The sequence below is a fragment of the Fundulus heteroclitus genome, chromosome 2 (genome assembly GCF_011125445.2).
Source record: "Fundulus heteroclitus isolate FHET01 chromosome 2, MU-UCD_Fhet_4.1, whole genome shotgun sequence".
Lineage (NCBI taxonomy): Eukaryota > Metazoa > Chordata > Actinopteri > Cyprinodontiformes > Fundulidae > Fundulus > Fundulus heteroclitus.
Genome location: NC_046362.1, coordinates 18,500,663 through 18,513,061, shown reverse-complemented (window position 1 = coordinate 18,513,061; position 12,399 = coordinate 18,500,663). Strand labels below are relative to the sequence as shown.

At 37.9% G+C, this 12,399-nt stretch overlaps 1 protein-coding gene across 1 annotated transcript; it reads left to right on the top strand.

The window, feature by feature from the left end:
• The first annotated feature begins 506 nt into the window (after nt 1–506).
• On the top strand, nt 507–3,115 carry si:dkeyp-59c12.1 (uncharacterized protein LOC555379 homolog). Its single transcript, XM_036144705.1, has 4 exons — nt 507–756; nt 841–894; nt 978–1,054; nt 2,041–3,115. The coding sequence occupies exons 1-4, from the start codon at nt 708–710 to the stop codon at nt 2,464–2,466; spliced, it is 606 nt and encodes a 201-aa protein (XP_036000598.1). The 5' UTR covers nt 507–707; the 3' UTR covers nt 2,467–3,115.
• Nucleotides 3,116–12,399: the final 9,284 nt, after the last annotated feature.

Below are 12,399 nucleotides of genomic sequence, written 5' to 3'. Positions count from 1 at the left end.
CTTATTCATACCCGTGTCAGTAATGAAAGGCAAAATCTTTCTTGTCATATCAGCAATCAAACCATCCAAAAGCTGGATGCCAACTATAATTCTTTCTCTGATACAGAACCTTTCTCGCCTGCAAAGTTTAGGGTTCTCCTTTTTTAATTTTTACATCAAAGTCCTCACTTTACTAGTAAAATGAACACACACACACACACACACACACACACACACACACACACACACACACACACACACACACACACACACACACACACAAAAACAAAAACAACTGACTGAATCAGCATCTTCTGTTGAATCAAAATGTTTTCTTGAAGTTTGTTACTAATATAAAGTATAATGTTATAATATAAACCTTTACAGTTTTATCCGGTATGCTTTTGTTGATTACAAAAGAATCAAAGTCCGGCTGTCATCTATACCCGAAAGAGAGAGAGAGAGAGAGAGAGAGAGAGAGAGAGAGAGAGAGAGAGAGAGAGAGAGAGAGAGAGAGAGAGAGAGATGCCCCCCTCCACTCTGTTCCTGTACCACGTGACACAGAAATCATTCATTTAAGGCAGCAGCCTGACAGTTGTTGTTGTTTTGTGCTCCTGCTGGCCCCGCCCACCTGTCCCTCCTATAACATCAGCCTTCAGACCGCTGTGCTGGCACAGCTGCAGACCTGCTCCTTATCCTCACATGGACCTGAAACAAGTTCTCTGAAAATGGAAGCGAACATTGTTGTTATGGGCACAGAGAGTGTCGGGAAATCAGGTAAAACACTTTGTTAGTGAAGATGAACGTGTGTGGTGTTGACATGAGTAAATAATAATAAGAGGATGGTTGTTTGCTTTCCAGCAATGACTGTGCGTCTCTTGACTCGGAGATTTATCGGTGAATATGGAGACATCGGTAAGTTTCCACTACGCTTCCTTGACCTTGATGCCTTTTTGATCAATGAACCCTGAGGCAAATGTTTTTTCTCTCTTTCTCAGAATCCATCTACAGCCAGAGTTTTATAGTAGATGGGAAGGATATCACCCTGAATATCTGGGACTCACCTTACTCTCAGGTACTGAGATACTTATTGTTTGCATTGTATAAATCCATTATGATGCTGCCTTATTTATGGCCAATGGGTCCCCCAAGGGTGTAACACCAGGATAGTGGATCGTATTCACTGTGGGTCCTTGAAAGGTGCTTTCAAGTAAATTTTATATTATATATATATATATATATATATATATATATATATATATATATATATATATATATATACATACACACACACACAAAGTTAGATCTAAGGACTATTACACATTATCATGTAAGTATTTTGAGTGAACAAACCTTAAAGCTGCAGTAGGTAACTTTTGTAAAAAACTAATTTTTTACATATTTGTTAAAACTGTCCCTATGTCTTGACAGTAATATATTGGACACATAATCGAACAAAATCAACCTCCTCTGGCTCCTCCCAGTGGGCCTATTGCCATTTGCAGATATACACCGCTCCCGGTCAGAAACAACCAATCAGATCCAGACTTGTCCTCCTGGCCCTGGTTAGCAGTGTCAATCACTGTTGTTTATGTACTGCTCTGGGTTGCTGGTGGGCTGCAGCTGTGTGGAGAAATGATGAAAAAACAATCCGCTTTACAGGAAATGTCTGGTGTGGCACCTGCTCAGAAAACAAAGACAGATAATCACCAGAGGGACCTGTAAGGTGTGGTTGTTAAATTTTTCAGGCTAAGTCGACTTTTTTTTCAAACCTCCTTACTGCAGCTTTAATTAAAAATTCTACATTGATAGAGTCTTTAAAACAAGAGATTATTTAAAAGAGAATTTTAGATTCATGAACGCTTTATTTTATTATGTGACAACACGAAAAACAAACAAATTCAAGTCTTGTTTAGATATTAGCAACATCTTAGATCCAGATGACTGCAATAGGGCTATATGGGAGGAAGGGTATTCACGTAAGACGATGGATCTTAAACACAAAGCAGGCTGAAAGGAAATGAAATGATGTGCTACTAAATAAAATGTCTTATTTTTCAGGATTTGTCTGTTGAAACGTCACCCTTCCTTAAAAAGGTCCAGTGGGCCGATGGTTTCGTCCTGGTCTACAGCATCTGTGACAGAGCCAGCTTTAACGCCATCAGCAGGCTGGTTCAGAGGATCAAGTCCACCAAAGACTGCCTCACCGGGGATAAGGTCCCCATCGCGATAGTGGGCAACAAAAGGGACCTGCACCACAGACGGACAGTGCTGAGTGAGGAGGGCCGGATGCTGGCCCTCAACATGGACTGCCTCTTCTATGAGGTCTCGGCTGCAGAGAACTACCACAGCGTTTTCTCTGTGTTTAACAGCCTCGTGGACAGGATGAAGGATGCCAAGCTCACCACAAAGAGGCCTCTGAGGTTTAAGGGCCTAGTGAAAAGCATGTCTGCTGTGTTTTCCAGAAGAAGGACAGATTCCTTTTGAGAGCATGATGGAGATGGAAAGAGAAGCTGGACAACGTATCCGTTTAATAATTATGTGAAAAGACTGAATTAAAAAAAAGCCATTAAACTTCAGAAATTTTGAACTGTTTCAGATTTCTGCTGTAACCCCAAACTAAACATGGGAAATGGCTTTGAACTTTCTGACCTGTAAAAAACTGTTTAGTGCAGAAAGTGTGTGTTATGTTTAATCTTTATTTATCTGTTTTTTTATTTAAAAAAAAATCGTACCCTGGTTTATACTGTCTTTACACATAATTCTTCACGTACGAAGTTACTGAGAGATGCTTATACCAAATATACAGTCGTAAGTCAACTTTTTCCAAACATCTGTCTTTTAAAGTCGAAAACTTCACGAGTCAATTTATACATTATTATATACATGCATTTTTTTGTGTAATAATGCATAAATAATAATAAAAAACACATTTCCCTGTATACAGTCTAGGTTTTCAAAGCAGTGAAAGTCAGTTTGGTTAAGGTGTAAAAATTTGGTGCAGAGAAAGGAGTGCAGCCTGGAGAATAATGTCTGTCCTGCTAAATTAGAGAAAAAGGTTGTGTGTTTTTTTTATATGTCTTTTGAAATCCTTGAATGTGAAACATTATTGTTTACAGCCACAATAAAGAATAAACAACTATTTCCTTGGTCTCCCATGTTGAGTCCCCTCACTACTTTTATGGTATAAGAGGATTTAGTTCAGATATGTTGGCGACAGTAACAAGAAGTGTGCTTGTTTTGAAACTTAAGAGTGCTCTACCAGGTGTCAAGCATGGTAGTGGTAGAATCATCCTAAGGGTCTGATACCCTGCCAGCGTGTTACACAAAATTTTAAACCTCACCTCAAATTAACAGCTAGGTGCTTCAAACTTGGGCATAGTTGGGCATCCCAACAAGAGAAGTATTTTAGACAGTCAAACTGGAAGGCTAACATTAACCTCTGAATTAGATCTGACCTCAGGTGTCAGAAGAAAAAAGTCTTTGGAATAATGTTTAAGGGCTGGATCCATACCAACAAACTAAACTATTTTATTGAACTCTATAACTTCTGATAGGAAGGCAGAATTATACCGTGACCTTGCTATAGGCTATAAAAAGCCCAGGCTTTCTTTGCATTCGGACAGGGACATTTATTGAAATATTAGTGATGGAAAATCCACAATAGTTTGAAATAATTTTTATAGCTGTTTTCTAATGTTGATGCAATATTTTAGATCAATGCATCAAATTGTGGCAGAAACCTTTTGGGGGAATTTCCCTAAAAACCCTCTGACTGGCCTGAAGTATGCTCTAGTAAACTTGATCTGACACCCAGAGAATAAACAAAACCTTTAGCCACTTGTTAGCTCCCTTGTTAGCCACTAACATGGAAGATGTCCATGTTAATAGCTAACAAGGCAGCTGCACAAGGGGGCAAATGGCAGGTAAGCCGGTGCCGCTCCTCCTCCTTTTCTTTTCTTTTCTTGTCTATGAAGAATGTGACAGGAATAAGGCAGAGGTTAACAAAGCTTTCTGGCCCCTACGGCTCACTGTCACTGTCTTTGACCCATCAAGTTTTTTACAAGGGAACCAAAACAAACACTTGCCAGACTGAGATGGGGGGGGGGGGGGGGGGGGGGGGGGTTCAATCTATTTTAAATCAGTTTTTATGTGAAACCTAATAATTGGATTTTTTATTTTGTTGCAAAAAATGTAAAAGGGAACTATTGGTGAGGATTACTAATTAAATGCTGAGTGACACACAAATGGATGTGAGTTCTTAGGCCCCTTTTCCAGTAGTATCATCTTTGGGTGGTTTGGATCGGTACACGTCACGTTTTAGGTCTTCCCACTAGTAACAGAACAGTGGGTCCCAAGCAATGCTAGCATTTTTCGCAGCTTATCATATTCGCATTGAGCAGCTAACAGATATGTTTAGAAATAATCTTTGGATTGAGGTGCTGTGGTTCTTTGATGGGTGTTTATTACGTTCATTCACACATGATGTTGTTCGTAAAGTAAACATGCGTAGATAACAGAGTGCTACGGTGGGTGTTGTGCAACAGGTGTTGTGAAAATTTCTGTTCTGTTGATATAAACTTTTCGCCTGTTCGCTGTTGCGGATTCTCATCACATGTCTACTATCCACCAACATTAGCCTCCCCGGAGTTATAGCTCCAGGCAAAAGTGCCTGCTGCTTCGGCTTGTAGCCAATCGACCGCATTATGGACGGCCTGTAATTGGAGGCTTCAAAGTGGTGGTCGCTGCACAGACGGTCACTTGGGTTTGGATTGTAATTCCCAGGTTGAAGCTTACATATCCAAGTCTTTTGACGATTTATTTTTTATTTATTTTTTTGTACTTGTGGAAAGAAAAAAATTTAACTTGCTGCTGTTCAGTGTCTGTATGCTATTTGTCCTTGGTGGCTCATGCAAAGACATACAGCCGAATGGTCACGGAAAATAGCAAACACTCCGGAAGTATATTTTAAACATATTGTGATTAAAATCAAGTTAGTGATTTAATTAAATTAGCTGTGGAAAGGATTGGCAGATATCTCTGTCAAGTCACAGAAGTATGATGCCAGCATTTTGAAATGTTCAAAGGGTTTTTTCTAAGTTTTCTATCAACATGACTTAAAAAAATAAACTTTCTTCGCAATAACTAATGTGCAATAATCTATTTAATACACTGTGCTATAACCCGTGCAATAATCCTGAAAGATGTGATGTCTGCTGCTATCACCAAGTGAATATATGTCAACACACACACACACACACACATATATATATATATATATATATATATATATATATATATATATATATATATATATATATATATATATATATATATATATATATATATATATATATATAACCGTGAATGTACATATGACATCATCTGCCTACTCCAACTTCTTTTGTATTTTTATATTTATTATCCTTATTTTTTTCTCATTTTCTTTTTGATCCACTGTATATATGAAGATACACTGTATATTACCGCTGTATATAACTAATGCACCTTTTCCTACTTTTGGCACCTTCTTCTGACTATTGACTATTGAGCCAATGGGACAAGTGATTTTCTCCAACGTGAGATCAATAAAGCCTATCTTATCTTATCTTATCTTATCTTATCTTTTAAAATACTTAGCATTTTAAGCTTATCCGACAATATTGCTCTAAGAGTTTTAATTTGTCAGTGTATTTTTGACTAAAGATTTATTTTATCTCACATTACCTCAGACATCACTGATTTGAAAAAACTGTACCTTTTTGTTAATTTCAGCAAAATGTGTTTCTTAGCAAGAATATCAACGGCCAATTTACCTTCACAGTGGCGGTGCACCCATTTGTCTCCCCCTAGAACTGTAATGAGTTGAAAAGCTACAAGGCTTTTCTGACTTGTCATTCTTAATCAGACTGTAAACAAACCACTAAACATTGACTGAATAAATAGTCATAGCCATAGTGTTGAGTATTAAGATAAAACAATATAGAAATTAAGATGATTTCACCTTAAAGGTGTATAGAAATTATAGATGTATGAAAAAACGTTGTACCAAACGTAACAGTACGATTACCAGCAGTGATCCTGAGCAGGGAAATTTATAATGAACATTTATGTGACTCTTCGGGCTGCATTTGATCAGATCGTCTGTGACTCCAAAGAAAACCAATAAGGAAATAATCTGCTTCTCTTTGTTTAAGCTTTTCGCTTCCGGTCACGTTTTAGACATCAAGCCAGTGCTCTTTTCCTTTCTGGCCGGCAGTACGTTTTGAAGAGACACAGCTGATCAATGCACAATGAGATTTTCTTTCACCTTATTAAATGCAAGCAGGGTTTATTTCGTTACTGTATACCTAACTATTTTTCATGTTCTTAATGGGGTCAGCAGGTTTAAAGACACAGGAGACAAAGAAATAAAACGACAAGAACTTTTTTAAGATTTTCATGGAACACCAACTGACTCCTCTACAGTGATATATTTATTTATTCAACAGTAATCACTTTATTTTTCTTTGACTGCCTGTTAATATTACTGTATCATGTAAGAAACATTGATTTGATTGGATGGAAAATTACGTATGTACACAACCTGTGACATTTGGAGGTGAAATTGCATAATGCAACCAAGTCATTATCCTTCCCTTGCCTCTTCTACATCCAATAAGATATGGCATACACAAAAGTATTTGCTCTCCTGCCTTCACAAATACTTGAACTGAAGTCTCAAGTGCCTTGACATGACATTGGTGCCATATAAATAAAATTGTATTGAAGAGGGTCAGGCAGGGAGCTTTCCAAAAATAAAAGGTACTTTTTTTTCTTTTTTAGATTGAGCTGGCTGGCTGACATCAGCGCATGAGCACACAGTCAAAGACTTCTTCCCAAGCTGACGCTGACCCTAGACATGCTTAAAAACTCACCATTTGTATAACTTTGAATCCCCCATGGCATAAGGGGATACTGAGCAAATTTGAAGCCAATTCATCAAAATCCCTAACAGGAGTTTCTCGATGTTCAACAATTGTAAGACATCACATCATACCCTTAAAGATAAGTTTTAATGATGCTTGTTTACCCACACACTGTGTCTGAATAGAGGCACTGTGTTTTGTTATTGTGGTGAACCCAAATGCAGCTAGCAGGCAGGCACAATCCTGGTCTGAGGGATTTTAATTAAAGCAACTGTACAGAGAGGACCTACAAAAACAAATGAAGGACATGGGCCCACCAGGGCAAGAAGCAGGGACACAACATGAAAAGTTTGGCAGAGTGGATGAAAACAGGGCTACAGGAACAATTAATGGGACTATGAGCAGACAGGTCTGACTACACTATTGCACGACAGCAGGGAGGGGACATGAACAATTCAAACAAATCCTGGGGAAATATCTGAACTGGAGGAAAACAGGGGGTAACAATTGTAAAAAAAAAATTCATGAATAAACACAAGATAAAACTTAAATATAACAATGTAACATTTTGGAACATTCTGTGAAGGGTGACTGCAGAGTACTTTTATTCGGAATTGGTGATTCATATGTAAGCTTACAGGATTTATCTGGATCATGCCCCCCCAAAAATAATACAATTCAAAATGCACACATACTGTCTGCAAACACAGCAAATGGTTATTTTCTAATATAAACATATATGTATATATGACAGAGTAAAACCAAGAAGTATGGTCTGGCTAACTGGACTTACTTGGACTCATTCACGCCTTTTTCTCTACCCAGTTAGTCCTTTTCATTGATCAGAACCGGGCCAGAAGCTTATCCCGGCAGTCAGTGGCTAGGAGACAGGGAACACCCTGGACAGGTCGTCAGGCCATTATAGGGCCAACCCAGAGACACATACAAGACATCATATGCACATAAACTTATACCAAATGTCAATTTACATAGAAAACACACATATGCACCAGAGATTGCGGAAGAACATGCTGAACCAACACTGAGCCAACATCTAAAGTGCTTCTTGCAATGAGCCGGTACAGTACAGGACTGTGCAGCCCAACAGCGTGACCCTGCTGCATAACTTAAACGTTTTTCTTATCCTGTTGTTAATTTTCAGATTGCGCTATTTACCACCATTGGGAAAGGACAAACTTCTTAAATGTTTTCAAACTAATATCAAAAAAGCTATATTAAAGTGTAATAAAAAATAGTTATTTGTAGATTCACCGAAGATTTAGCAGCACATCCTTTGTATTTCTGACACTCTTGCTTGGTCATATAGACCAAAAAACAGTTTTGGTACATTTGTATGATTTGTCTTACTTTTGAAGGAGTTCACCTGTGTTTATATAATGCGCTTCAGCTGAGCCGTGCTCATACGTGTTTTCTTTTGGCAATGAAATAAAAAAAAGGACTTTGTATTTGCTAATGATGGGATTTCACAGACGGTCAGGAATGACTAGGCTGTGAGAAAAATGTGTGTTGCTCATAGACTCGGTGGCTTAGATTATTCAGTAAAATGTGTTAACTGTTCAGAAATGTCAATTATACCTTTCCTCCTGCCCTTTTGCCTTTGCTAAGCTCTCCCACAAAGACTTATCAGACCTCCTGCAGGGCCCGGCTGCTCAGCAGAAAGCCTTGATGTGTAAACACCGTGACCGTGACTTACCCCCTGCAGTGAGTGGAGTAAAAGTTCAAAGTTCAGTAGCATTTGTATTTTCCAAGTTAGGATTTAATGATTTTTGCCCTTCCTGCTCGACATTTTTCTTGCACTTTAGGTAAATGATCTCAAACCTCCAGCAGTTAAAACCGTTTTGGGTATGGCTGGTGTGTTTTTTTTTGTTTTCCTGTTTGTTTTTATTTTGCTAAAACTGCAACTTCTGGCAGTAAAGTTTGTGCTGATGGACATAATTCAAAGCTTTTTTTATGCACACAGTATGAGCCAACTTGTGCATTTAGCTTTCAGTATTTTGACATTAAAAAACTTGGGATTTATGCAACAGACCAACAAGAAGTACCACTGGAAAGAAGATGTGTGGTTTTACTGTACATTAAATGTACAAATACAATTTTAAAATGTATCACATCTGTTTGTATTCAATTTTCCCCTGAATTAATACTTTTTAGAACCATATTTTATTCCAACTACAGCTAGAAGTCTTTTGAAATATAAGAGTATATTTGAACATTAATTTTCAAGTCTTGGAACAGGTTCTTAATTCTATTGGTTTCTGGACTTTTACTGGGCCATTGCAGACCATTCCATTTTAGCTCTTTATGTTTGTTTTAAGTGTATACTTGGTGGAAGAAGGTGAGCTTCTGTCAAAGTCTTAAAGCTTTGCAGTCTTGGTATGCAGCTTCATTTATTTTCACATCAACAAAGATGAGCCGTCCTTTCTATGTGGGACAAAGCATCCCTACGGCATGGTGCGTCCATCACCATTTTGTTTTTTACCATGGGGATAGTGTGTGTTCCAGGGGACGTTCAGTTAGCTTTCCACTGCTCTTATAGAAGTCCTTATAATCATAACATAATGGTTTCTTCTGCTGCTCTTCCATTAAAACCAGATTTGTGAATCAAAATAAATTGTTGTCCTGCATGTCAACAAATTCCTCCACCTGAACCGTGGATCTCTGCAGCTCCTCCAGCGCTGCCATGAGCCCCTTGGTTGTGTCTCTGATCATTGATCTTTTCATCCAGCATAGACAGTGTAGACTGTTCTTGTTTTATAGTGGTTTGTAGTTGTTCCATAATTGTCTGTTTTTTTTTTGTTTTTTTTTTGAGAATGGATTGAACAGAGGCTCTGTGAGGTGTTTCAAAGCTTAGTATGAGGTTTTCCAAACCAATGCCTGCTGTAAACCTCTCCACAACATCACCCCTGACCTCTCTGCATTGTTTCAGTTCTTGTATTATGAAATATATTCTTTACACCTCAAGTGCAAGCACATCCTTTGAGGCAAAGAATTTTTTTTATTTTCTCTCTCTCTCTCTCTCTCTCTCTCTCTCTCTCTCTCTCTCTCTCTCTCTATATATATATATATATATATATATATATATATACACACACACACACACAGTTAAAATGTGCTGTTCCCTGGTTGCATTACTGTGCACATCGTTGCTGAAACTTGGTTAGATTTAATTCCAGCATTTGCCCTCTTTGTTTGGTGTATATCTGCTTACATCTTGATTAAGTAATAATTTCCCACTGTACAAACCTAATAGATTGTCAGGACATCTCTTGCCCACAGATTTTCTGTGAGGCTTATTTCTAGTTTTCTTGCAAGTCCATTTCAAGGCTTTAATCATCTTATGATGTGGACATTCGTTCGTTGATTTTGACATGTTCTTGGAGACACTTTAATGCTGAAAAATAAAATTCCTCTTGGTCTTTGTCTCTCAAGCAAGACACCTGAAGATTCTGGGTCATGACTACCTGGTCATTGAAACCTTTCATGACTTTTCTCACGTTAACAAAAGCCAATTTCAATCTTCTGGAAATTAACTTCAGATAATGTAAACACCGAATTTAGATGTGAGTGTCATCGTTGCGTTCATGCATGGTGATACATATGTGTCATACATACCTTTTTGAATTGTGTCCCAACATTTCCAGTTTAGTTATGAACCTCTTTGTTTGTCTTTCACATAAACAAATAAAATACAATAACGGTTGTGGCTTTAATATTACAGAATGGGAACAATTTCATGGGGTATGAAAACTTTTGCACGAACACTAAGCTGTTTGCTTGTTTGTAGTTATTTCAGGGTAGAGCCAAACACTTTTAAATCACCCTAGTGTTATTTCCACATCCAGAGTAACTTCTACAAAATGCATTTAAGAGACACGGAGATCAGCAGCTCATATAAAAGCCGTCCTTGAAAAGGGTTATATTGAAATCATTCGGTGGATCAATTAAATTTTGCTCGTTTGATCTTTTAATAACCGTAGACTCCAGACTGGCTAGGCATGTCTGGGGGGGGGGGGGGGGGGCAGCACTGATATTCTTTGATCTAATTTACGGTGAGAGAATAGTTGGAAACACGCTCTCTTTCACACAAGCAGCATACGTGGAGGGAAAAAACAGACTGAATTTAGCATGTGAGGTGGTAAATGCAATCAGGCGTGGTGTCTCAGTGAATCATTACACCATGAAAGGTGATGAGACGCTCACCGGGTGCTGCTGTGAGGAAGACAATGCCTTTTGTGACCAATCTGGGATGACTTTAAAATTCAGTTAACCTATTTATGTTGAGATCAAAATGATTCTCACAAAGGCTGGACTGGGTGTGTTATTAAATTTTAGCCAGAAATGCAACTTTTTTTTCCCGCCCTTTATCGAGTTGAATAAATACAGAAACTAGTGGCAAACTATGTGTTGGATCTGAAAGACACATTACAAAGTTAGGCAGACTTTCTTTCTAGTACAAGGAATACAAGGAAATAACATTAATAAGTTATGTCTTTAGAGCAGAGGTGTATTGAAATACTCCATGAGACACCAATTAGTTACTGTAGAAGCTGACAATGAGGCATTGGTGCCCCATCATCAAAAATCCAGCTTGGCTACCTTGTGTCATCATAAACAATGTATTTGCCCTTCATTCAAGTACAAAAAAAAAAAAAATGAACAAAACTCTAAAGATAAGAAATGTAAAAATCAGAAACGTGCCAAAAATCTGGTTGCACAAGTGAGTATAGCCTTAGGCCAAAACTTTGAGTACCTTTTCATTTAATTTCACAATTGAATTTGATTCCATAGACAACTAAAATTAATTAAGATAGAAAATCTGATTAACAGGAAAATTTAAATTTTCCTCCCAGACAGGATTTTCCTCACATTTGCTCATTTCAACTCTTTATCTAAAGCCATACATTGTAGTTTGACAAGAGGGGAGATTGTACAAAACATATTAATCAAAAGAGGGATTAAAAAAAAAAAAACCCATGCTCACAAAAAAAAATTGTCTTCACCTTTCTGAAAGGTCTGGCCTAAAGATATTTTTAAAACGTATCCTTCAGCTTTATACTCTGGACACCTCTGAACTAAAAGCATCCAATGTCTGGTGGCAGTACAGATCACTTGTTTTTATTACTATGTCAGGAATTTTTGTGACGAATTAAATCAAATATACATAAAAAATATTAATATTAATAAAATGTTTTAATTATCTGGTGCCCAAGTCACCCTTTAATGTTTAGCCACAGAAACAGTGTCTTTGCGCAGGACATAAAGGCTTCAAGTGGGTCCAGTTGCCTTCAGATAACACCTGCAAGATATTTCAGACATCGTGTACCAGAACAAGCCCTCTCAGGGTGCATGCAAAGTGTCACACATGACTTACTCATGGACCTCGCTGCAGGGGTCACTCCTTTCATGCAATACTAATTTTCTGAAGAAAAAAAAAAAGCTGCCAAAAGGGAGGAGTTGTGGAGAAGGAGTACTTACTGTGAAGAATGCTCTT